Source organism: Diachasmimorpha longicaudata, chromosome 5, assembly GCF_034640455.1.
Source record: "Diachasmimorpha longicaudata isolate KC_UGA_2023 chromosome 5, iyDiaLong2, whole genome shotgun sequence".
NCBI classification, from domain to species: Eukaryota; Metazoa; Arthropoda; class Insecta; order Hymenoptera; family Braconidae; genus Diachasmimorpha; species Diachasmimorpha longicaudata.
This window is the reverse complement of record NC_087229.1, coordinates 22,170-47,915: the sequence shown is the minus strand read 5'-3', so window position 1 is coordinate 47,915 and position 25,746 is coordinate 22,170. Positions and strand designations below refer to the sequence as shown.

Below are 25,746 nucleotides of genomic sequence, written 5' to 3'. Positions count from 1 at the left end.
CAGTGTTAAAAAAACATAAAATTTCATGGACAATTGATTATTAATTTTCAGGATAAAGGCACTGAATGCTATTTGGGAATAAAAAAATCATGAAATTCTAGATTTCACGAAAAATTCAGAATTCCGGAATCTTATGCGATATGAGGATAAGAATCGATCAATTTATTTGAATTTTGAAAATAATTTAGATATTTGGCAATATGAATATTATAGAAAATTTTGAAGAAATGATCTTTTCAGTCTAAAACACATTCACTATTACTGCTCTCTAAATTTCAGAATGTATTTATCAAAATTTATGGATTTTTTGTTTATTACCAGAGAAAAATGAACGATATTTTCAATCTTGATCACCAAGATGTTGTGAAATTTTCGTGGAATTGGGATAAAATTTGTTTGATGGTGCAATTAGCTTGGCTAAATCCCGCTTGGTTATTAAATTTATCAGCAAAAGGTAAAACTAGATCTCATTGTTATAATCAAGTTCTAATTAGTAAATGTCCCGGTGAAATTTTTTGAGAATTAGTTGATGACGGGTAATATTAGCTGAATGAAATAAGAGAATTTGTTGTAACCCAGCGGGAGTTAAGTTTACTATACTAAGTAGGGAATAATCTATAATCTCTTTTTAGTAGTACATGATTAAATACTAATATTCTGCCAATTGCATCGCTTAGTGTAGCTTAAAGGCTAATGTGATAATGATAAAGGAATTAGCCGGTAGTATTAAAAATATGCTCCTGAAAATAAAAATGATAAACAAACTTCTCTAATAGAATAAAGTAAGTGATAATACAAAATATTTTTTGATCAATTTATTTCATATCTACCCGCATATATGTTGAGACTATTTTGTCTGAACAAAAATGTCATTTGTAAAGAAAGAAATAAGTTAAAGATTCACAATTTGGCTTTTGTTGTTATTTTTTCATATTCTAAGCAAATAAAATTTTTCTACAAGTTGCTTAATTTTTTCTTCTTTTCTGATTTGTCACCACATTCAATATCGGGATGATATAGTATTGCTAAAAATATCTCTGAAATGTCAACAGCAATACATTTTTGGAGCAAAATGAACGCCATCAAGATTAATATTCCTACAACGGAATAAAATAAATTCAACATGAATATAAATTAAATAATTGAAAATTGTTGGTTAGATGTATCGTAATATAAACCTTGTAGTTCAGAATGAATAAGATAATAAAGATATCACTATATTGGTATACACGCGTGTACATTTCTCATCATTGTTCTTGTTTAATCGGCAAATGTTGAAATGACTTTTCTTAAACTTGATATCACAGGGAAATTGTGATTTTGGGACTAAATTCCATAGAAAATTTCTCGTATCACTTCAAGTCAAGAGAATTCGTGAGGCCAGATAATATGTGAATGTGCTCAGCACAACATCCAATAGATCGATTAAAGGATTCAAATATTCGATGAAAAATCTTAAAATATATATAGATCATAACGTAATAAATATTAACAAGAGGAGTCATACTTAGAGTTGAAAACCAACACCAGCAGCTATTTAGAAATATTATCATTCGTCATTATTTTTGCCAACGATCCTGAACAAATACTTAAGTTTAAGTTGATATAATTTAGGATTAGGTCTAATTATTAGTAAATTTTTGGCTTATCAATTTGAAGATGCGTCATCGGGGGCACAGATAGATTGTATATCTATGTAAAGCAGTATGATTTTGCCTTTTTTTCATTTTCGTATTCATACGTATGGATGTAGTGCAAGGGCTCGACCTCGAAGCCCCCTGTGGCCACCAACACCTCCTTTTGGAATTACATAGCCACCGGCGTGTCTTGCTGTGCCCTCCTCTTCTAAATTTCCATTACTTTCAATGAGATCACGAAGTGGCCAACAAGCTAGATGCCGTGATCTTCCATGTCGCGAAAGAACGTAATATCCTTGTCTGAAATGCAATTTACAATGATACAATATATAGGTTTTTTAAATATAATCTTGATAATAATTATATAGAGTTGTGAGGGAAAGAGACAAAATACCTCGAAGATATTAATCCAACAAGTAGAGTCCAATGTGCCTTATGTCCTCTTTTCAAACAAGGTGAATGATTGAAATCAGAGTCATATGGAATGAGTACCATAGCACCATTAGCAAGTGCATGTGTTAATGTATCTGGACATGTTTGTAAATCAATGAGAATATCTGGTCTGTGATCTGGCAAATATTCAGCCGCAAGGGTTGCCATGAAATCAACACTGTAAACTTCACCGTGTTGGGTAAATCCTCTGACTCGTGCTTCTGCCAATAGTTGTACAACTGATACTGGCTTTGTATATTCTTGAGAAGCCATTGCCAGTGCAACAAGTCCACATCTCATAATAATAATATTGAAAAAACATCAAATGAATCAATGGTTTCGAGGAGGTGTATTATGATTAGATGAAAAAACATATACTCACTGTGGTCCATCTTGTAGAATCGGTGCAACTTGGCAAAAGTATGTAATTTCGGCATCCTTTAAATCATTTCTCGCTATCAACATGTCAATTTCCGATTCTGCCGATGTTAAAGTAATTTTTTCCCAAGGCGGAAAATGTTTCGATTCACAAACTTTTTTATCCTGACAGAGTGATGTTTCGGATGGGCTTGGAGGTGGCGGTGCAATTGGTGGTGGAGGTGCTGGCATTTTTTTCTTGGTAATATTCTATGCTCTAATAATAATTTGTTATTATAATTTTCAATAAATACTCTTTGTAATGTTGTTCTTCTTTTACATCACATCAAAAAGAAAGAAAGTAAAAAAAGGAGCTATTTGAAGACACAAACATGATTATCTCCCCATTACACTGTAACACAAAAGTCCATTCGGATAAATTCGACACTGAATTGTGGCAATAAATATTTTAATTAAGTTGAGCATATTATTAATAACACACTCAGCATAATCAATTATGCAATGATAGAGTTTCTTCTGTCAGCTTGTTTCATTTGGTATATGATGAACGTTTTCGTACTCAAATGAAACATAAGAATGACACTTACTATCACACAATAAATTAATAATAAATCAGTAATTGTATTTCAAAATTGAGGATATTTACTCAGATTAGTCTTGTGGAAGAGTTTAAAGTAGACATTGATCACTTTTAACTTTGAATAAACTCATCAGTCTACTTATAAACTGATAACTTGGGCTCCTATTAAAATTACGCAACAATTATTGTCATTTAGAATGTCGCGTCTGTTGGAGGGACTTTAATAGAGAGATGTTGTACGTATCTAATCCATTCGACTTATGTATTGTAAAATGATACTGAACGGGGCAGGGCACTAAACGTCAACGTATATTCTTCAATTGTAGTATACTGTTACACCAAATCCCACATTTTTTTGGGTTACATCATTTTTTCCTCATTTCAAGAACGCAATGCAATTTATTATCTATCATCTATTCAATAATTTCAACAAGTGAATAGCGCCTTGAAATTAAATTAAAAGTAGACTGACCATAGCTATTTAAGACTTTTCATTTTTACGCCTGTTCCAATAGTATATGTAATATGTATATGTGTGGAAAACAAATCTCGTAAAGAAAAAGCACCAGGTGTCGCTGTGCACTTATTCGCGCATGGGCACACTACCGACGGACATGCATGTTGAGAGGAAGAAGGATTGATTAAAACAGAGGCTCAGATCTGGGGAGCCGAATGACCCCACTAGTGATGACCCCCGCCGTGGAAGTCCCACCGTCGATTTTGATGGCTCGGTGCTGTTGCGTACCGAGCAGATGTTATGTCCTACCAGAGTTACCTAAGGTATGATTTAGGGAGGTATTGTCAATCTTTGATGTCGCCGACAGCGCTGTACACCGTCTTCCCCTCATGCGCGTTTCGTCCCCACCACTCGGCAATTTCTGCGGTGGAGCGTTCAAATTTCGGCGAAGGTGCTCAATTTTTTTTGCAATTCCTTTCAAAAAATGGTTGGCATGCAAATCGGAAAATTATAAAGAAAAACATGAATAGAGAAAGCATAAATGATGATTTTGTTAAGAATCTATTCGTCACTTCATACATTCTCGCTCACGATTTTCCATTTTCGCACTAATAAAGTATTTACAGGGAGACTCTTTCCACGTCACCCAAGAGGTAGAGTCATCGACGCGTTTTATTTAAAGTGGGCGATCGCAAATCATAAACAAATCTCCCCCCCCCCCTTCCAACGCCCGTTCGTGAAAAAAAATTTTGATTCGTAGGTGAATCAATGAATTTACTTACATTATTTTGAATATTACTAGTGTCCCATTATTCATAATCAATAGAAAAATAGGTTATTCTATATTTCATTATCAAATAATTAACTAATTTGCGGGAATGAGTGGGAAAATCATGGGGAAAGGGACAGTAAATTAAACAAAAAAGAACAATCTTTCTTATTATTTCTGTGTTTTTTCTTCATTTTCTTCTTTGCAAAAAAATTTTTACATTTTTTCATACTTTTTAAAATCCTTTTGCAGTTTAAAAATTAATTTCAGCAGCGCCGACCAGCTTAGAAGAGTGGGGAGGACCAGGAGATGAGGGGAAGGTGAAAGTGACCGCCGCGCGCGCTCGTGGCGCTTGCGGGACCTTGTCCCCCCCCTCCCCCTAACACTCCAGAATTGCGTGTGGCGCCCTGCCTCCTCTGGGGTGAGGTACTACGATGCCGCTGGCATCACTCAAACTGCCAGAACTAAGCATCTACTTCAGTCAATCGTCTTTACTGGCCTCAATGGTGGCAGCACCAACATCCATTCTGATCGGCGCGCTCACTTTTGGTCTTGAATATGTTTCATTGGAAAACAAAGTTTTAAAGCCCCCCTGCGGTTGAAATGAATATTCTAACTGATTTTATTTTTACGAAAAATGTACTGAATGATAAAAAAAACAAATGAAGTTTGACAAAAAAGACCCTACTATTTTAAATTTATCACCCCATCCCCCTAAATCCCTTTCTTCTAATTTTGTTTTTTTATTTTGTCTTTCCCTCATTCGCACTTAATAACTTAAATCGAGGAAAGTAATTTGAGATTATAAATATATATATATTTTTAACAAGAAAGAAAAGATTTTTCATTCAAAAAAATGGTTTTCTATTCAAAAAACCGGGAAACTAGAATAAATTTCTTTCTTTCAAATTAAAATTAAAGGGGGTGAGTGGAGGGGGTTAGTCCCACTGCTCCAGGGTCCAGTCCTCCTCGGTCAGGTCGGTTTGGCTTGTCGCCGAAGAGGATCTTGAGGATCCACGCATCCTCCACTTCTTCACCGGCGGAAACCATCTCGCCCTCAGCTTTCAGCACCCGGATCTCGCGCCTGAGAGCGCGGACCCACTAAGATCTGGGGGTGTGCGGTCCTACTCGTCCCTGCTAGTGGGCTCCGTGATGGAACCATAAGAGAGAGGAGATGGAACAGGAGGTAGAGAGAGAGACATCGTTGAGAATTTTTCCAATGCTGTTTCACAGCCACGGATAATTTACTGCCCTAAAAGCAGCTGAAAAAAATGCATTCGTCTATTGCAGCATACGGCCTCGAGGTACCGCGCAATCGTCCACCTCAAAAAAATTGAACATTTCCCTCGACACCTTCTACAAGACGATATTCCAGCACCCGACAATGTTGGATTTTTTTAAAGCCATTTTTTAGGGCTCGAATGACCCTCAGCACCTATCCACCACCCATTTTCTGTCGAACAGAAACATTTTTTTGGCACCCTCGTCCTAGGGGGCCCCCACCGCTTCGTCGTTCTTTTCAAAGGACATGCCGACAAAAGATAAAGCTGCCCGGTCATGTTTGGAAAAAAGGGGGGAGATGGGTGGGATTCTCGGATTAAATTCGCCAATCAAGCCCGCTTACTATTTTTCACCTAAATTCTATCCTTTCGGATCAGTTACGTGTATATATACAGAGGAGTGCTGGACCTGATATTTAGAGGTTTCGAGATGTGTGTTCCCTCACACACTGTCGAGTTAATGCGGAGGTGAATGAAAAATGTCAAAATAGTTTTTAATTTGTTTAATTTATTGTAAACACTATGTGGAATAAACAATACACTTTTAATAATGAGGTTGAAATATTGAAATTTAAAAAGGATAGCAAACAATAAGGAAAATGAAGCAAAATTTGCGCAAAGCACGGAGACACAGGGACTGATGCGCTGAGGCATACAAGACGCACTCAATGCGGTAGTATGAAAACAACCTTGCCAGGTTATGGTTTTCGGAAACCTCGCATGGCTTATTAATCTACTCTACTTACATGATAACAAACACTTAGGCCATTACCCACTGCCAAGGGGGGGATTGGAAAAATCCATACTGTCGGCCGGTTCAGATGGCCGAAGGACACTTTGCAACCATGACGGCGTCAGGTCACAAGTGACTAACGCAGGCATGGCTTCCACGGGGAACCTCGGGGCGGTGGTCCTTGGTGTCAGCCTGACACCCAGAATGTGAAAGGTGGATAAGGGTATTTGGGATTAAAAGAATTAGAATAGAAGAAGACGAAGAAAGGAGAAGAGGTGACTCGAATACTCATTCATATCTCCAACCGGGACAGGGTTACCCGGAGAAGGTTACCGGGTTTCTGCCCCACGACTCTCGTCTCCGACAACGAGAGCTGGTTGGTCCCATTCATTCGTTCACTCATCGTCGCCGCGATTTCTAATTTCCGCGTACGCTTCCACGCATTTCAGCCACATACATTCCCTGCAAAAATCCGCGAACACGCCGAATAACTCCCTGGACGACACTAGCGCTTGTGCCGCCTGGGGCCACGGGCGATTCCCGATTATTCCCGCGATGCACTCCCGCTGTGGTGCATATATCGGACAGTCCATGAGGAAGTGCTGGACTGTGTCTTCAGCCTGGTCGCACTCGCAGTTGCGTGATTGGGCAAGGCACCGGTCATGAAGATAGGACCGGAATTGCCCATGCCCTGTCAGAACCTGCGAGACCCAGTGGTCGCACTCGACCCACTTGGCGTCCAGGCACGTCGCAGTATCGGGGAAGAACGCAAAGGCGTTCCTCCCGGTTGAAGCCCGCTCGAACCTACTCCGCCAGAGATTTCGGATCTCTGTTTTTATATCCTCAACGGCCTCGATCGGGCGGCCGTTGTTACCAACGCGCGAATTCGCGGGGTTTATATCTACATCTCCTATTCTGACCGGAATGCCTTTCTTGGCTTGGTAGCGCGCTGCTCTTTCCCTCAATAATAGGTCCACATACAAGACGGACTGCTAGACTGATGCGTTGAGAAAACGACGCACCGAAAGAAAATTTTTACAACCGTGTAGGAGGTTGTAAATCACTCAAAATGGGACAACCATTTGGAGTGCCGGGATTAAAATTTCGGAAAAGTCCAACCGCAATAAAATATTGGAGAGACAATATTTCAAGGTAATAAAGTCAGGTCAGAAAGATTTAAAAGGGGAAAATTCTTTCGTTAATGGAAGGAACAAGAAATTTCTACAATTTAACCAAATCCGCAATAAAACGATTTGGTCATGGAATTAAAATTGTGAGAAAAGTTTCAATTATTAATATTTGGAAATTATGAATATAATATATTTTTCAGGAAAATAAATTTAATGAGAGATGGACTAATTCTGCGACAGAACAATGTGTGTTGGCTGATACGCCTCCGCAAATCGCGAACAACGTGTCCCAAGTTAGGCAGTCAATTGCATCTATGGTAAACTCATTATTAATCTATTGTTTGCGTCCGCCGGTGATACAAATTTCAATAAAACATGTAAAACAGTTATGGGTCCTCAATCTTTAATTATGGCAACTGGTGGGCCGAAATATTTTGTGATCTTAGATTAATAATTTTTGTAGCATTCGTTCGTTTCATGTACATGAGAAATTTTTTCTTTATATTCCTCCCTCCACCTGTAGAAGAATCGAGAAAATGCCTTCGTAATATTTAAATGATTCTCACAAGAATTATAAATTCACACATTTTTGTGTTCATCAAGTGTAGATTATTCTAAGAAAATCGTTGAATTTGTGCTATGTCAAAAACGTGCGAAAAAACGAGAGATGATTCCCGGCTTAATATTATTCTATAAATTATGAAATTCCTAAAATAACATTCAGCAGGTTGGTAAAATAGAGATTTAAATTATACAGGCGTAGTTTTATGGCCTTCTCTATTGAGTTGAGTGCTGATAAAATTTCCATTAAAAGAGTCATCGCGTGATAACAAAGATGTATTTATGTGTATATCACATTCTGTTTGTATTCTTTGATAACGCAATCAAGTTATTCAAGGCGTTCAACTTCCAACGCAACAAATTTGAGTAGCAATTCATTTGAGTCGTCAGCATGGTTTTAGGTCGAGTAATTGACAGTTGGGCTAAAGATGTCAGGTTCCCGACGTCGTTGGATGCAGATGGAAGTGATGCTGTGGTAAATAACTTAAACCTTTGAGGTAAAATGTATATCTCCTAAATATAGCTCTTAATGTGTAAATTCGGAGCCTTTCTAGCTTAGAAAATTAATCAAGCTATTTTTATGACCCCCCCCCCCCCGGTGTTCAATATTAATGGCCTACTTTTCTTTTTTAATGTTTATTCAGCATACGGATCCTGATTACTCGTGCGCTTATGTAATGATAAAATTGGAAAATAATCTAGAAGGGTATGGACTAACGTTTACACTTGGAAGGGGAACAGAAATAGGTAATTACAATAATAATGTCATTCATTTATATAAACTAAAATTAGAACTTTCCAATTAATAATTTTTTTCATTTTTCGTTTATGATTCAAGTCGTGTTAGCCTGCCAGGTGATTTTGAAAATGCTAATGAAGGAAAACATTGATGAAATATTCAGTAACTTCGCTGGATTTTGGAGAAAAATAACAAATGACTCGCAATTGCGTTGGGTATGTATGAAACACCAAAAACAAAAACAAAAAATGTTTTTGTAAAAAAATGCGCCAAGCATATATTTTGATGTTATTCACTTGAAAAAAAAATTGGAAAAAGAACTTGAAACAACAATTACTTAAAAGGTGAGGTCACAATTATGGAAATTTGAAAAAAAGACACCAAGCTCATTGAATTTACCAGTTGAGAAAGCTGGTGATGATAAGAGTCCATATAACGTTTTGAGTTCTCTATGAATGTCTTGACTCAGACGAGTCCCATAATATCCTACAAAGGACATCGCAGTCAAATCGAATACTCGACTCAAATCGTAAGGGGTAAACAGTCCATTGTGAATCAAAAAACTATTCGGCAATATGGTCAGGATTAACGTACTTGGCGCGGTTTTCTCGAAACTCACCACTTTCTCTTTAGAACTAGCGATAACAGAGTACTTTCCTCTATCTCACGAACTGTCGTTCAGTCTGGATCGCCATGACCTTGAGGCGATAATCGCATAAATCAAATCATATCATATCCACCGCTGCATCCGGGAAGAACTTTGTTTGAGGAAGACCCAACGGACATAGAATATGGAATAGAATATGAAAATAATTGTGAAGATTTCGTAACGGGTTTAGTTGTGAAAAATGCATAAAATGCATTACAATGGGATAAAAATGATATTAAAGGTCAAGCTTTTGTAGTGAGAGGGGTGGAATTGAAGCAATTGAATTATCAGTCAAATTGCACGACTTGTGAACAAATTCAACTATAAACACTGCATTTGCAAAAGACTGAGTTCTGATTAGCTTTGTTCATTGTCAAAGGAAAGCTGAATTGGATGTAGCAACTTATATAGCGGAGGTTGTGTCACTTGCACCATGATTGAAAGACCAGGGCATCGAGCAACACGTGTGAGGGGTGATCGAAAAAGTTATCGGTGGTTTCTCCCTGACATTACGTCAGCACGGCATATCATGCGCAAAGCGGTTCAGATTTTAGAGGAGCTGGCAGACTTTTTAATTAATGAAAAAATGATGTTCACTATGAGGTAGTCTGGGGCTGGAATCAAAGAGTTCGATGCATTGCTGGCGAGCGGTAGGCAGCTTGAAAGATGAGGTAGTGGCGGTTTAAAACAAAGTTAACGAAGATGATAGTTGTGGAATAATAGCAATTATGATAAAGGTATTTTTAACGAAGTTCAGCTAGAGGACATTCTATGAATAATAATAATAATCATCGGAAAGTCTTGAATAATAGTCAATATAATTGAAGTCTTGGGTCGTAAATAGTCTAGGTCCGACGTTCTGAACGGTTATTAGGAGGCTGTAGCTAAGTGAGCCAAATCAGGCTATATGCGGAGAAGTCGGGGGTCTATGACTTGCACCGCAGAGGGGCTGCGGCACATCTTCCCTTTTATACCTGTTCACGCCTGCGCGCATTGGCCTTGCCCAACAATAGGCATCCCCCTTTAGCATATTTAATGCAAGTGTATTATAGCACTCCACCACCATCCAATTCCCAAATGCATACTCTTTTTTTCATCTTATAAAATTTTATAACATGATGACGTTTCCAAAATTAATAATCAGAAGGGAACATGGATACGAGGTGGAAACATCCCTTCACTGCGATGATTTGCGGAGCGACAGGGTATGGAAAAACATTTTTTCTTGAAAAGTATTTGAAAAAAATTGAACAAATGTATGATACACCACTTGAAAAAGTGATTTTTACTACGCTGAGTGGCAAAATGGGTATTGAGAATATGATGAAAAGTTTTGTCAAATTTAGTGGTCTACCAAGATCTAGCGATTTTGATGATAATAAATTAAATTGTTTTTCGTGAACGACTTTATGTGTGAATCTTCCACTGGCGCAATACTTGATTTATTCACAAAAGGAATTCATCACAAATATCTTAGTGTTATGTTTATAGCTCAACATTTATTCCACCGAGGGAAAAATCACAGAGACATTTAATTAAATACAAATTATATCGTGGTATTTAAAAATCACAGGGATCGTGTGCAAATTGCACATTTATCTCGCCAGATATTTCCAGAGAATCCAAAATTTCTTCAAGAAGCCTACTTTGATGCAACATTGGATGCATATACCAATTTGTTGCTAGATTTGAAACAATCGACTTCTGAAAACTGCCGATTTCATACTAATGTATTACCCTAGCGACCTCTACCATTATATTTCTATTCCCCTAAAGGATTACAACAAACAACCGTATTACGAGCTCTCACTCACTCACCACACAGGCTAGAACGAGTAATAATACAATACACCAATAAAGATTTAATTAATTGCATTTGCGAGTACGCTCTAAATTTACTACACGGTAATATTCCTTTGAAAACTACCGCTAAAGTGAAATTGAGCAAACACAACAAACCTTTGGGAAGGGTTGCCAATAAAAAACAGAGGCGAAGTAGCAAGAGGAAAATCATCAATCAAAAAGGTGGTGCGTCTTTTACCGATATTATTAGATCCCCTGATAGGTGCACCATCTCACCAGTTGCATAAGAATGGAACAAGAGATAGTGTGGAACGCCTAATAACAATTTTTTACATCCTGATTCTTTACATGTTTTAATTAAATTCGCTAAAGAAATTCGGGAGTCAGCTTAAACTTTTGGCACTGTTAGAAGTCGAGTAAATGCCCAGCTACTGGAAATTTTAAATTCGAAAAACCAGGGAGACGATCATGGAAAATGGAAGTTGTATGATGACGTTCTGTGGCGATATTTATTTTATACAGATCGGGGCAAAACACCGTAGTTAGAAACGAAAAACCCTGCTCAAGACTGAAGCTACTGAACGATACGACCCAAAAGCTATTGTTGCTATTATACCTAAAGTACATCAACGAAAAGCTACTGGTATACTAGAATACATTGACGCCATTGACACTGGTAACAGACTCAAACGGAATTCAAAAGGACAAGTGACTTTGCATGGACAATCATCAACTGGTGTTAATATTGTGGATCGCATACAAGATGTCGGCAGAGCACGAAAAACATATTCAGCTAATGGATGGAAACATTTTGCGCTTTATTTCCAGTGTCGGAACACCCCTTGGGAGTTTCTGGGCAATCCCAAGGTTCATCATGCCACGTCATCATTACCAGATATTAAGCATCAAAAAGAACCTGAAATTTCGTAGGAGGAGAGTTCTGTAGATGAGGTTAATAGGGGCAAAGGTTACACACCACGCGCTTCTCTTGTGCATAACCCTCAAAAACAGGAAAAAGCACAGATAAATACTCCTGGGACAGCGAAAACCGATGGATTCACATCATGACTTTGGTTTGGAACGGATAAAAACCATCGAGCATATATTTTAACTTTTCAGAGCCTAAGGTATACACAGAGACGAGAAATATTTTGTCCAAATATAAGAAATTTACCGGAAAGTGAAATAAAAAGTTTGCCGAATGCTCAGAATTATCATAGACTGCACAAATCCATTAAGCGTAAATTTTCACGTCTTTATTATACCATAACCAGAATTTCATATTTATTTGTATTTATTGCTGTTTTAAGCCACTTTGACAGCAACATTGACAGACAAATCGCTATCGCAGGTTCTTGAAGCTTTCCAGCGTATAATGAAAGATAATGGTGGACGCCTGCCTGGTTCTATCCAAACAGACTATGGAAAAGCATTTGAGAAAAATAAAATTTCGTGGCTCGCGTAATCCCGACATAACAACCGCAGTTGTGAAATGTTTTAATCAGATAATTGAAGGAACGGATGTAGCGTTACTTTACCCATAGTAAACAAATTATTGTTCATTGGGGTGGATATCGTGATAGGTTTGATTCTTGAATACTCTCATTAGAACTGCGTGTTATTGTAAAAAAATGAATGAATGAATAAATGATTTTTTACGCACCGCAGTTTTTAAAGATGTAACAGATTTAGCGGTCTTCATGAATAACTTTACGCCTTGAAACAGTCATATGAGAGTTGAATATTTACCTCAACAAGGTTTTGTGAACATTGGAAGACACTGTACCTCCATAACCGACGGCAAAACAGTTCTTGCATTAGACTTTTCCGATAAAGTAGCTGATAGATTGGGATTTCAGAGCGGTGTACACAGCTTTACAAACGTCAAGCTCTGTTGTGAAGAATTCCTACCAGCAATATTGGCCAGAGGTTCACCTGACAATTTATTCATCTACAGCGATCTTTCTGTGCCCTATGAAACAGGTGACGGGCAGTCATCCTTGTAATGAGTGGTACCATTCAACGCTGCTGTATTTTCATATGAGACCATACACTGCACTACGTTTTCAAATTCGCATTGAATTCCTCTGATGAGGAATTCATTTCTCACAATTGAAATACATATAAAATGCAATCGCGGTGAAATGATTCCATCCGAGTACAGACGTTTGAAACAAAAAAATGTATGTAATCATTTTCGATGTAGAATATCATATGGGTGAATAGAGAAAATCGTTGAGATCCGCCTCACATAATTTCCTTGTGAGTCGGACAGTGATTGGTTTCGAACGGCAAAAGAAGAAACGATTATCGAATGGGTGTATCATTTCTGCTGACTACTTGCCTCTCTATGCATGTTTTCAGTCAATTGCTTGCTTCTCTCTCACATGGTTATGGAAATCCTTTTGTTAGATAGTTCTATGGTAATTATTGTATTGACTCTATTTATTTGCTCGGTTGTGTTAAGTTTTTATACGTTTTTTTGTAAATTTAGCATGCACCCTACATGCACCTCTCATATGATCTAAACACAATTTTTACATTCTATTTATGTACGTCGGTGAAGGGAATAGAATTTGTCAATTCATGAATGAAATCAGACACTGAAACTCATCCACTACTATTCTTATAGTTGGGGCCTGAGAAAGGAGTAATACATCTAGCGACTGCTGCTGTTTTCAATGCCCTTTGGGATCTGTGGGCAAAATCAGAAGGTGTCCCGTTATGGAAACTACTTGTAAATCTGACACCAGAGCAGTTGGTTTCAACAATTGACTTCCGATACATGTAAATACTTAATTTTTGTTTTCTTTATCTCCGGAGATCCGATTGGGGGCAGCTTAGCCTCCGGAATAGAATTGCAATCATGCCCTGCCATGGTTGCTGGTTGACGATACGGTCGAAGGCCGTGGCGAAAGGCAAGAGCTGGAAAGTGAAAAGTATTAAAGCTAGTGAGTGCTCTCCCTTGACTCCCCTCGAGTGGGGAGCAGAAGAAAAGTAGAGCCATAGAAAAGGGGAACCCACCTATTTCACCCGACGACCCCTCCGCGAACCGTATCTTTCCCGACGGATACCCACCCACTCCCCGTGTTCTCAAATCCCGTGAACGGCGTCGCGTTTTTGCCGCACTTCTAAAGTAGCGGGAGGCTCAAACTCCTAACGTGTGGCTAGAGGTAGTTGCGAGAACCGCAACGTCCATACCCTTCGCACTGGGAAGCAGCCTGTCCGCCCACCTCCCGCACCCCCTCCCACAGGTTTCCCACCTATTACACTATGATTTTGCCCTCCCTCGCGTCTACCGAACGATTGTGAGTCACTCCTAAATGTTACCGTACGACCTAGGAGATTATCAAACGATTTCGCGAGTCAACCCCTCCGGGGGCTTCTGAAACGACGCAACCCCCTTCCCAAAACTTTCCAAACATTTGGGAGTTCCTGCCATCCCTTCCCAACCCAGCCCCTTCAAGGGGTTCCCAAACGACGCGATCCCGCTACCCTAATTTCCCAAACGTTTGGGAGTCCGGTCCACCCCATTGCGATCTAATCCGCGACCCCCCCTCCGAACCCCCGTTTGGCCGCAGGGACTCGCCCGGCACTCGTAACCCCATTTGGTGTAGTTATTGAGATCCCTCTTTGGGGCGGAGGGGTACAGGGATTGTGATACCCCAAAGGGGGGACTGAGATTTGGAGGGATCTCAATCCTTATACCAAGTTCGACTCAGGGTCCGCGGGGTCGTCGCACCCCGTGTGCAAGGGCTGTTTTAACCATACGAATATTTCCTAAAGCCACAAAAAATGTCTTATTATTATTAAAAACCACTAACGGGATTCAGAAGACAGCGATTTACCGTTTTGAATGGTTCAGTTTCCATGATGGCCAAGCCACAGTCAATGGGTTATGGTGGAAACACCCTTGCAAGGGTATCGTTTCCGGGAAACGGGCGTGGCCCATTAATTGAGTCTATCGGAATGCCACGAAATGCTTCTGCCGTTACCCGCTTGCCATGGAAGGGCGGGGGGGGGGGGATAAATCCATTCTGTTGGTTAGTTCAAATCGTCGAAGGACGCCTTGCGCGCCTGCTACGAGAGACTAGCACGGACATGTCTCCTACGGGGAACCTCGGAGCAGTGGTCTTCGGTGTCACCAGATAGCCAGCATGTGGAAGCGTATCGGGATTAAAAGAAAAAGAGACGAAGGAGTGTGTTTGAATCTAATCCCCCTCATGCCATCACTGTCCGCGTTCCGTTAGTTCCGGCGAGATCCAGTATTCAGAAATGACTCCTTTCTCTAAAACCTAGCATACTGAATGAGCCCAACATCGTCATCTTCCCCCAAAAATTTGGTTGGCTTTTCTTTTTTCTGTCTTTATTGTACGTTACTTGGTAACTCTGGTTTCATGATTTTGATAAAAAATTATATGACGCTCTCAAATGTTTTTTTGTTAGTTATACTAGATTCCAGGGAAGTAGAGCGAAAGTTATCGGCACTTTTGACCTCCATACAAAATATCCCACATCATAAGTTTATGCAAATTGCGGGGGCACCTTCTAGTGTTCATTGATAGAAATACTATTATATTTGATACAAATATTTCTATTTCATTCTCAAAAACATTTTTACTTTCAGTTCAGATGTGATAACAAAGGAAGAGGCCGTCTTGCTTCTAAAAGAAAAACAGTCTTCAAAAGGCGTTCGAGAAGACCACCTTCTCAAAACTGGTCTCCCTGCTTACACAAGTCAGGTCGGTTGGCTGGGCTACAGTAATCAGAAAGTTCGTCAGCTTTGTAGAAAATATCTCGCCCTCGGGTTTACACACTTTAAAATTAAAGTTGGTAAGAGTGTTGATGACGACATGCGGCGACTAGGCCTAATACGTCAGGAAATCGGAGCAGAAAATAAATTAATGATAGACGCCAACCAAATCTGGGAAATTGAAGAGGCAATCGAGTGGGTGAAGAAACTCGAAAAATTCAAAATTTACTGGGTCGAAGAACCTACTTCGCCCGACGACGTTCTGGGGCATGCGAGAATCGCCAATACCCTTCGTCCATTAGGTATCGGTGTTGCCAGTGGTGAAGCGTGCGCAAATCGAGTAATTTTCAAACAATTTCTCCAAACAAAGGCAATAGACTTCTGTCAGATCGATTCAGCAAGAATTGGAAGTGTAAACGAAATTCTATGTGTATATCTAATGGCACACAAGCTGGGAATTCCTGTCTGCCCTCACGCTGGAGGAGTAGGCCTGTGTGAAATGGTGCAACATTTACAAATGTGGGATTTTATAAGTTTAAGTGGAACAACCAATAACAGAATAATTGAGTATGTTGATCAGCAGCATGACCATTTTGTAAACCCGACTATTGTTGAGAATGCCCATTACATGGCACCAAAATCTTCCGGATACTCCACAGAATTAAAAAAATCGACATTAGTGGATTATGAATATCCTAACGGGCGAAAGTGGGAAGAACTGTTCAACACTGGAATTTACGTAAGACCTTGATATTGTTGAAAATTTCAAGCGAGTCGGGAACGATGTAGAATTTTTAGTTTTAGTAAAAAATTGTCTTCATGATATTGAATGATAAGGCCAAGTTTTTTCCGGTGTTAACCTTTACCTTTTTTTGTTAATAAACAATATTTTAGAAAGTTCGAGAAGACGAAATCACACATTTTTCGCACAGGGTTTATTGTTTCGGAACGTGAAAGCGCCAGCTTCAAGAAATCAATTCCACAGTACAGTTTCGAGATGTAAATTTCGTGGAAAATCCTCTTGGCCCAGGCCGCTTAGGTTTGCGGCGTAGAATATGTAGCTCAGGTCCAAGGGATGTTCCTCTAGGAAACACTAGGTCCTATTTCTTCTGGCCTGTCGCGTCGGTGTGGGAAATGATGTGCATCTTCGTCGGATTAGTGGTGGCTAGGTTAATGGTTTCTTAACAAAACTGGAATCTTGTGGACTCGGAAGTCGCGGCAGATATGGCAGGAAAATGTCGAGAAGTTTGCTAGCTTCCTAGCAACAAGTAGAGCAGGGGAAGAGGGAAGAAAAGTGAAAGGAAACTTGACTGTTTATTTGTAGAAATAGTTGGCATAGTTTGATCTTATCAGTTCGAAGATGAAGAAGTTCCTGGGACTGGACGGAGGTTTCCTGTAATAGGTGCAGGCGCTTCTTGCATAATTCCAGCGGTTCTAGATTCTGGAGTTGCAGATGATTCCACTTTGTATAATGGTGATATGGTTTGAGAATAAAAATTAGGATTTTTTTCCCCTCGGGGGAATTATTAATTCAGAGAAAAGGGCAAACCACACGATTGACCACTTTTGTCCAGTTATTGGTCACGGTTAAAAAAAAAATAAATGAAACGTTACAGGAAACGCGAAAGATCATTTATCATTTATCTGTTTATTTTTTTTCTTATCTCTTAGCATAAAAGACACAGACATAGTTCCCACGGGGAAATTTCACCCCAGGTTGTCAAATGACAATGAATATCAATCTGATTTTTTGCTTTACCAAGAATGTTTAGTATGAATGGAATTAAAAGTTCATTTTGCTGGGTGGTGGCAAGTTCCATTGCGGCATCGACTCAGAAGTAAGGTTTTGGGAAACTACTAGGGTTTATAGTGAGTATGCAACCCTTATTTCTAAAAACTTGAGTACTGCACTTAATTTCACCTGATCACAAGCCATGGGATGAAACATTCCATTCTCTGCGTCATCAATTAATTGAATCACAGTTGTGAATAACTTCAATATTAGTCGAATTAACAAATCTATGCGGTGCATAAGATTCACTAATACAGCTTCATACTTCAAGGTAAGGTTGTAACGAAGTTGTAAGAATGAGGCGTTAATAATTATCAAAAGTTGCATTTTCTCCAACTTCTCGAGAATTCTCATTATGCCTGATGCGATATAAAGGCTATGCTAGTCAACAATAATTAGATTACCTACTCGATTACGAGGAACGACTTTATCGTAATACAGTTCTTCATTCTTCTTAAGAATGGTATTGAAATTTTCAAAAGTTGTACGAATGGTGTTCCACAAAGTCGAGTATAACTAATGGTCATAGTCCAAAGATATGCCTTCGTGATCATAGATTTCCCATTGAGATAGTTTCAGATAATTATCGCACGTATCGATTTGTTCTAGACAAATCTTTGTGTATAATTCAAGAATGAGTGGTTGCGAATGTTTATAAACTTGAATGATTTCCATTCCTGTGTGGATCGCCCTGGTTTCCTTGATAACCTTGAAGCTCTCCAGTTGCTCCAGATACACTCCAGATGGTTGGGAAATTTCCCTCGCGAAGTATGCTTTATGTGACATTTCAGAGGCTGGTAAAATTATTCCTAATGGGAATATAACTTGCCACATTTTCCTACGGAATGAGATACTAGAACTGTAATACAACTGGAAAGTAGTTAATTGAATCTTTTTTTTCAATTTTTATTTTTCGGTAAATCCCCCTGTTGAGTCGTGATAGCAATTTGCTCTTCATATGGTGTCTCATTAGGATTACGAATTTTATTACTAGAACATCTGTATCTTAATTTTCCCCACTCATTTACGATTATAATTTTCATAGTTTAATGTAGTGTCATAAAGGCACTTCCACTAAAAATTCCTAATCCCAGGTCACTATATCCCTAGTCCCTATGACCATCGCCCGCGTCCCAGGGGATCTAGACCCTACTCTAACTTTATGAGTCCCAATATTTGTGTTAGATTCCCAATATTTAGTTGTTCCGGGAATTCCCCAATTTTTACAATGCCGAGCAATCTACAACGATTCTAGCTCGGTATAAAGACTGCGACTTGCTCATCTTGAGTCAGTACGATAAATTCATTCCCAACATTCAATACAGTCCACTGTGACACTGTACAATCCAAACCCAAATATATTCATTGATATTCTGAAAAAGTGTTAGAATTTCGAGTATTTTATTCACCCCATTAATATCCGAATAAAGTTTACCACGGCATTCGGAAGTATCTCTCAAACGATACATTTTTTGGTCCTTCGAGCCGGATAGTACAATATTTCTTATCTAATTTTCAACCGTGTTAGTATTTTCGTGTAATTTGTCGTGTTGTGTTTTGTGCGTAATTCGTGTATTCTCTCCGACTCTCTGCCATACGGATCGGAGATTGTGTCCATTATCAAATTCGGATCTTAACTTCTTCTCATTCACAACGTGTCGCATTCTTCACATCGGTACTGGACCGGGGGAGAAGCAACTTTCGAGAAGAAATATTAATGCCGATTCAACACTCTCCAAAGAGTAACCGAAGCAAACAGCTTATCAGGCAATCATCATCCGGGGTTACCGTGGCAGATCAACGTGAAAACATCAGTTCGCCATCTGAAGATACCGCAGACATCATGGCTCCCATTGCGTTCACAACACTCGTACGTAGACGAAATGAGCTGAAGCAACGTGTGACAACCTTTCTCCAGTGGCTCGAATCAGTGCGCGAAACTCCAGATCTAGATGAAGTTGAGGTAAAAACCGACAGCCTCAAAAAACACATAGAGGCCCTATCCGACATCCATGATAAAATAATGGAAAGGATCTCTGATGAAGAAAGTCCAGCACACCTAGAAGAGGTCAACAATATCGAGGCTGGCTTTGAGAGAGGCTTAGCATTAGCCCGAAAATTATTGCGTAAGGCTGCAGAAGCAGAACGAGCATCAGCAAGTGGTAGCACGCCTTTCCAAAAGCTAGACCACAGTATGATGAGCACCTTTGGGCAAAACAATGGTCCTCAACAACAACAGCTGAGACTGCCAAAGGTAAACTTACCAACATTCGACGGCAGCATCGAGGATTGGGCCGAATTTAAGGATAAATTCGAAACGATGATCCATTACAATGAGTCAGTCGCTACCGTACACAAACTGCAATATTTACTCGCCAATGTCACCGGTAAAGCGAAGAGAGCCGTAGCATCTATGGGAGGATCAGAACGCAATTATGAGGAAGCGTGGAGTCTATTGAAAAATAAATACGACAACCCGAGAAAAAATATATTGAGACACATAGCACTGTTAAATTCCATCCCTAGCCTGCATCGTGATACCCCTGAAGCCCTGGAGGATCTAGTTGACACCATACGCCAACATCTCAGTGCCTTGAAGAACCTTGGAGAACCCGTCGATACTTGGGATTCCTGGATCATTCATTTGATATCATGCAAGATCAGTGCCCAGACCTTCCATCAGTGGGAAACAGAATTAAAGAATAAGGAGATGTGCTCACACAAGTTATTATTAGAATTTCTCGAAGTACGTGGCACCTGCTCAAGTGCAATTCCACCTCCAATGGCACCAATAACCAGAAGTGAACGACCCAGAAACTTAAAGAATCAGGTTAAACCCAAGGCTCAAGTATTCGTGACCACTTCCAAACGGAATTGTGGAATTTGTTCAGGCGAACACCGGGTGATGGATTGTGAAGAGTTCCTCAAAATGCCAGTCCCCAAACGTGAAAAAACGGCCAGCAATCTAAGCTTGTGCTTCAACTGTCTGAGTCGTGGACATGGGGCAAAGGAGTGCCTCAGCACCTTCAAATGCAAGAGATGCAACAAATCTCACCACACACTTCTCCACCATGACAAGCCGGGTTCATACAGCTCATCAGTGACCACTACCCAAGCCTCTACAGCAGCAGCATCATCAAATACATCAACCCCAACAGCATGACTACAATCAGATGAAGGGGTCACAGCGAAAACAGTGGCGAGGACATTCAAACTGGAGATGTCAGAGAACTTGATCACCACTGCGATCATCAAGGTGTTTGATGACGGACATCATCCAGAGCTTTGTCGTGCACTCCTTGACACAGGATCATCCGCCAACTTCATTACAAGTGACCTCGCATCAAAATTGAGCCTGAAGAAAATAAAGAGTGCTATTCCAGTGGGAAGCATCAACGAAAATACCACAATATCCCACCATTTCATCTCTGCTGTGATTCAATCGTGCATCAATGACTTCAAGCGGGAGCTTCAGTTCCACATTGTGCCCATCATCTCCAAGCGTACCCCTGATCAACAAATACCTCGACATCTTCTGGATATTCCTAAGAATCTCAAATTGGCGGATCCAGACTTCCATAAACCAGCGGCAGTGGATCTCATCCTCGGGTCAGGTATTTCATTGGCAGCTCTGAGTGGCGGACAAATCAAATTGTCGTCAACTTCAGAGACTGATCTCATCCTCCAAAAAACTGTGTTCGGTTGGGTCGTGGGTGGTAACGTCCCGAGCAAGAATTGTCAAATTGCAAGATGCAATCATCTATCACTCTTGGATGAAGTCAAAAGATTCTGGGAGATTGAAGATGGGCTTCAATCTCATGAATCCGACAAACAGGACAATTTGTGCGAGGAACATTTCCTCAACCATGTGACCAGGAATGAGGAAGGGCGATACGTGGTCGCTCTCCCCTTCAACAACAAGGTGCATCAACTCGGTTGCTCTCGCAAGCAGGCGGAACAGAGGCTCTACGGACTGGAACGACGTTTTAAACAGAATCCAGAATTCAAGAAGCAGTATTCAGCAGTACTGGAAGAATATCTAGAACTAGGACACATGAAGAAGGTGGAGAACGAGATAGAAGAGGGCTTCTATCTTCCACATCATTCAGTGATCAAGGAGACCAGCCTGACCACGAAGGTACGGGTTGTGTTCGATGCTTCTGCCCCGTCTAGTTCCAAGCTGTCTCTTAATAACGTGCTCATGGTCGGGCCAACCATCCAAGATGATATCTTTTCTCTCATCTTGCGATTCCGACTTCACAATTATGTTTTAACGGGAGACATCGAGAAGATGTACCGGCAGGTACTAGTGCGTCCTGAAGATCACAAATACCAAAGAATTCTCTGGAGAGATAACGATAATCAGCTGACAGCCTATGAACTCCAAACAGTTACCTTCGGGATTGCCTCCGCACCCTATCTCGCTGTAAGATGTCTTCAGCAGTTGGCCGAAGATGAACAGCAGAGATATCCAACTGCATCAAGAATCTTGAAACGAGATCTCTACGTCGATGATGTGCTCACTGGTGCAGAGACTCTTCAAGAAGCTATGCAACTTCGCGATGATTTGATGTCGCTTCTGAAATGTGGTGGTTTTAACCTTCGTCAATGTGCTTCGAATCATCCCGAACTTCTTCAAGGACTCCCGGAGTCCAGTGTGAACTTGCAATTACTCCACGGCGGTGATTCAACCTTGAAGACACTAGGTGTTCGATGGGATTTCAATCGAGATGAAATCATCTATTCAGTGTGTCCTATTGCCACGAGGATAAAAACAACAATGAGGACAATTTCATCGGATATCGCAAGGATATTCGATCCTCTCGGATTATTAAATCCAGTTGTGGTTCAGGCAAAACTTATAAAACAGGATCTGTGGCGCCTCAATCTTAATTGGGACGAATCCGTGCCTAAGAACATTGAGACAACCTGGCAGGAATTTGCTCGTGATCTCCCTCTTCTCAACAATTTCGCTTTTCAACGCAAGGTGCTCCAAAACAGTGTCAAGGAGCTACAAATACATGGGTTTTGCGATGCAAGCCAGAAAGCTTATGGTGCTTGCATTTATGTTAGGACAATCTCTAACAACGATCAGACGAGTTCCCAATTATTCTGCGCCAAATCACGTGTGACTCCGTTGAGAAATCCCCAATCAATTCCGCGATTGGAACTATGTGCTGCTCTTTTGCTTTCTCAATTATACTCGACCGTCTGTAAAACCATAAACACAAACATAAACCGTGCTGTATTCTGGACTGATTCATCGACTGTGTTACACTGGATTAACACAAAACCAGAATTGCTGAAAACATTCGTGAAGAATAGAGTGATGTCAATTCAACAGAAGACCAATGCCAGAGACTGGAGACATGTGCGGACCCACGAGAACCCAGCGGATGCTATCTCCAGAGGACAATCACCAGCAGAATTTCTCCGAAATCATCTGTGGGTTAGGGGACCAGCATGGCTTACCAGGGGAGAGAAGGATTGGCCTTCTCTACCCCTGTCATTTCCCAATCAAGCACCTGAAATGCGGATCCAAATCTGCCTCTCTACCATCGAAAGGACCTCCAAGGAACATCTTGCTGAACTCTTCACGAGACATTCCTCAATCATCAAGGTCCAGAAGATCATCGCTCGAATCTTACGATGGAAGATCAAGAAGGAAGATTCACCCAGAGATAAATTCATCACGGCCACGGAGATCCAACAAGCGTTCATCCCTACCATGAGATTAATTCAAGGGAAACATTTCAAGGCAGAATTGACTGACCTCAAGGCCACCAATTCAGTGAAATCAACGAGTCCATTACTTCAATTGAATCCTTTTCTCGACTCTGAAGGCCTAATCAGAGTAGGAGGCAGAATTCAACGGTCTGATTTAGCATTCAATCAGAAACATGCAATATTGCTTCCCAAGAATTCTGCTGCCACGCGTTTGATAATTGAGTGGACACATCGCAATTGTCTTCATGCTGGTATCCAGAGCACCCTCTACAATATTCGGCAACGGTTCTGGCTGCTAGATGGAAAAAATCAAGTTCGTCACGTTATCAAGAAGTGCCATCGATGTATTCGTGCCAAGCCCCCTGACGTGGAATATCAAATGGGCATGCTACCCAGGGAAAGAGTGACAGCAACACGCCCATTTTACAACACTGGTGTGGACTACTGCGGTCCATTCTTCATTAAGGAAAGGAGGTCCCGCAACCGTGGGCGTATTAAGGTTTATATCGCCATCTTCGTGTGCCTTTCCTCTAAGGCTGTACATATCGAGGTAGCCAGTGATCTCACAACAGAAGCGTTCCTAGCTGTTCTTCGCCGTTTCATCAGCCGAAGAGGATTATGCTCTTCCATCTCCTCTGACAACGGAACAAATTTCAAGGGTGCCTGCAATGAGCTGAGAGAGCTCTATCAACTATTCAACTCCGAAGGACTGCAGAAGGAGCTTAACAATTACATTGCAGAGAAAGGAATAACTTGGTATTTCATTCCACCCCAAGCACCTCATGTGGGAGGTATTTGGGAAGCCGCGGTGAAATCATTCAAGCACCATTTCCTCCGAGTTGCCGGAAACACCCTGCTCAGCTTCGAAGACCTCACGACACTGGCTACCGAGATCGAAGCCATCCTGAATTCGCGTCCTTTGACGCCTATGTCATCGGATCCCAACGACCTCTCAGCTCTCACACCTGCTCATTTCCTGATCGGTGATACCTTCACCAATTTGCCGGAGCCTAATTTCATCGAGACTCCGAGCAACCGCTTGTCTTCTTGGCAACACATCCAGAAGCTGAAACAAGACTTCTGGAATCGATGGCACAAGGAGTATCTCAACGAGCTGAACGTTAGGAAGAAGTGGGCCAAAGGGGACCACCAAATCAAGACAGGTTCCATTGTGGTTATCAGGGACGACAACCTACCCCCTCTCAAATGGAAATTGGGGAGAGTCATCAGTGTCCATCCAGGCGAGGATGGAATCATCAGGTCTGTTCAGTTGAAGACAGCCTCAGGTGTCTACAAGCGCAACGTCAAGAAATTGGCAGTTCTTCCTGTAGAACCCTCTCCCTCAGATGATCTACCAACAAGGCTTCAACCCACAAACACTGCAGCTACCATTGATCGGTCCAGCCTCTCAACGGGGGAGAATGTTGAGTCGTGATAGCAATTTGCTCTTCATATGGTGTCTCATTAGGATTACGAATTTTATTACTAGAACATCTGTATCTTAATTTTCCCCACTCATTTACGATTATAATTTTCATAGTTTAATGTAGTGTCATAAAGGCACTTCCACTAAAAATTCCTAATCCCAGGTCACTATATCCCTAGTCCCTATGACCATCGCCCGCGTCCCAGGGGATCTAGACCCTACTCTAACTTTATGAGTCCCAATATTTGTGTTAGATTCCCAATATTTAGTTGTTCCGGGAATTCCCCAATTTTTACAATGCCGAGCAATCTACAACGATTCTAGCTCGGTATAAAGACTGCGACTTGCTCATCTTGAGTCAGTACGATAAATTCATTCCCAACATTCAATACAGTCCACTGTGACACTGTACAATCCAAACCCAAATATATTCATTGATATTCTGAAAAAGTGTTAGAATTTCGAGTATTTTATTCACCCCATTAATATCCGAATAAAGTTTACCACGGCATTCGGAAGTATCTCTCAAACGATACACCCCCTTCGGAATCCCATAGGCACCAGCAAAGTAGGTACTTCATCCGCACATGGTCACGAGGTCCCCAAAGGCTCCTCGGGAACGCTCGATCCTATTGCTCCTGACCTATTTCGTCACTCGAATGGTGTCAGCGTAACTGATGATCCCCATGTCTTCAGTGGTGGCTTCTGGATTACTGGGGTTATATGTTTTTAAGATGAAAACTGAGATGCTGTCTACTCGGGAGGTGGGAGAGATATGCCAGAGAGAGATTGAGAAGTTTGCTAGCTTCCTAGCGAGAAGTAGAGGAGGAGGAGAGAAGAGAAAAGTCAAGGAAAGCTATGTTTTCATCTTCCCAGTCGAAAGATGCTGAGGTTCCTCTG

At 40.7% G+C, this 25,746-nt stretch overlaps 4 protein-coding genes across 6 annotated transcripts; 3 read left to right on the top strand and 1 right to left on the bottom strand.

Moving 5' to 3' along the window:
- Positions 1 to 800: 800 nt before the first annotated feature.
- On the bottom strand, positions 801 to 3,660 carry LOC135162785 (actin maturation protease). Of its 2 annotated transcripts, none has more exons than XM_064121629.1 (4): positions 3,500 to 3,660; positions 2,452 to 2,838; positions 2,032 to 2,364; positions 801 to 1,937 (listed from the first exon to the last, which is right to left on the bottom strand). In XM_064121629.1, exons 2-4 carry the CDS (start codon positions 2,676 to 2,678, stop codon positions 1,736 to 1,738), a joined length of 762 nt encoding a protein of 253 aa, XP_063977699.1. In that variant the 5' UTR covers positions 2,679 to 2,838; positions 3,500 to 3,660; the 3' UTR covers positions 801 to 1,735. The 2 variants fall into 2 exon arrangements, with proteins under 2 accessions (XP_063977699.1, XP_063977698.1); XM_064121628.1 differs by lacking the exon at positions 3,500 to 3,660 and adding an exon at positions 3,094 to 3,493.
- Positions 3,661 to 8,271: 4,611 nt separating this feature from the next.
- LOC135162138 (mitochondrial enolase superfamily member 1-like) lies at positions 8,272 to 16,731 on the top strand. Of its 2 annotated transcripts, none has more exons than XM_064120307.1 (5): positions 8,272 to 8,432; positions 8,602 to 8,704; positions 8,796 to 8,911; positions 13,781 to 13,935; positions 15,776 to 16,731. In XM_064120307.1, exons 1-5 carry the CDS (start codon positions 8,349 to 8,351, stop codon positions 16,650 to 16,652), a joined length of 1,335 nt encoding a protein of 444 aa, XP_063976377.1. In that variant the 5' UTR covers positions 8,272 to 8,348; the 3' UTR covers positions 16,653 to 16,731. The 2 variants fall into 2 exon arrangements, with proteins under 2 accessions (XP_063976377.1, XP_063976378.1); XM_064120308.1 differs by having other exon boundaries at positions 8,299 to 8,454.
- Positions 16,732 to 19,410: 2,679 nt separating this feature from the next.
- Positions 19,411 to 20,856, top strand: LOC135162055 (uncharacterized). The gene has a single exon (XM_064120146.1). It carries the CDS (start codon positions 19,411 to 19,413, stop codon positions 20,854 to 20,856), a length of 1,446 nt encoding a protein of 481 aa, XP_063976216.1.
- Positions 20,857 to 20,913: 57 nt separating this feature from the next.
- LOC135162054 (uncharacterized) lies at positions 20,914 to 24,855 on the top strand. The gene has a single exon (XM_064120144.1). The coding sequence runs from the start codon at positions 20,914 to 20,916 to the stop codon at positions 24,853 to 24,855; it is 3,942 nt and encodes a 1,313-aa protein (XP_063976214.1).
- Positions 24,856 to 25,746: the final 891 nt, after the last annotated feature.

Bases quoted from the DNA above. Each gene is read 5' to 3' on its own strand.
- LOC135162785 (XM_064121629.1), bottom strand. From the start codon at position 2,678: ATGCCAGCACCTCCACCACCAATTGCACCGCCACCTCCAAGCCCATCC. The intron at 2,365-2,451 runs GTGAGTATATGT...TATTATTATGAG, and splicing joins ATTCTACAAGATGGACCACA to ATGTGGACTTGTTGCACTGG. The intron at 1,938-2,031 runs GTATTTTGTCTC...ATTGCATTTCAG, and splicing joins GTTGGATTAATATCTTCGAG to ACAAGGATATTACGTTCTTT.
- LOC135162138 (XM_064120307.1), top strand. From the start codon at position 8,349: ATGGTTTTAGGTCGAGTAATTGACAGTTGGGCTAAAGATGTCAGGTTC. The intron at 8,433-8,601 runs GTAAATAACTTA...ATGTTTATTCAG, and splicing joins CAGATGGAAGTGATGCTGTG to CATACGGATCCTGATTACTC. The intron at 13,936-15,775 runs GTAAATACTTAA...TTTTACTTTCAG, and splicing joins ACAATTGACTTCCGATACAT to TTCAGATGTGATAACAAAGG.
- LOC135162055 (XM_064120146.1), top strand. From the start codon at position 19,411: ATGCCGATTCAACACTCTCCAAAGAGTAACCGAAGCAAACAGCTTATC.
- LOC135162054 (XM_064120144.1), top strand. From the start codon at position 20,914: ATGTCAGAGAACTTGATCACCACTGCGATCATCAAGGTGTTTGATGAC.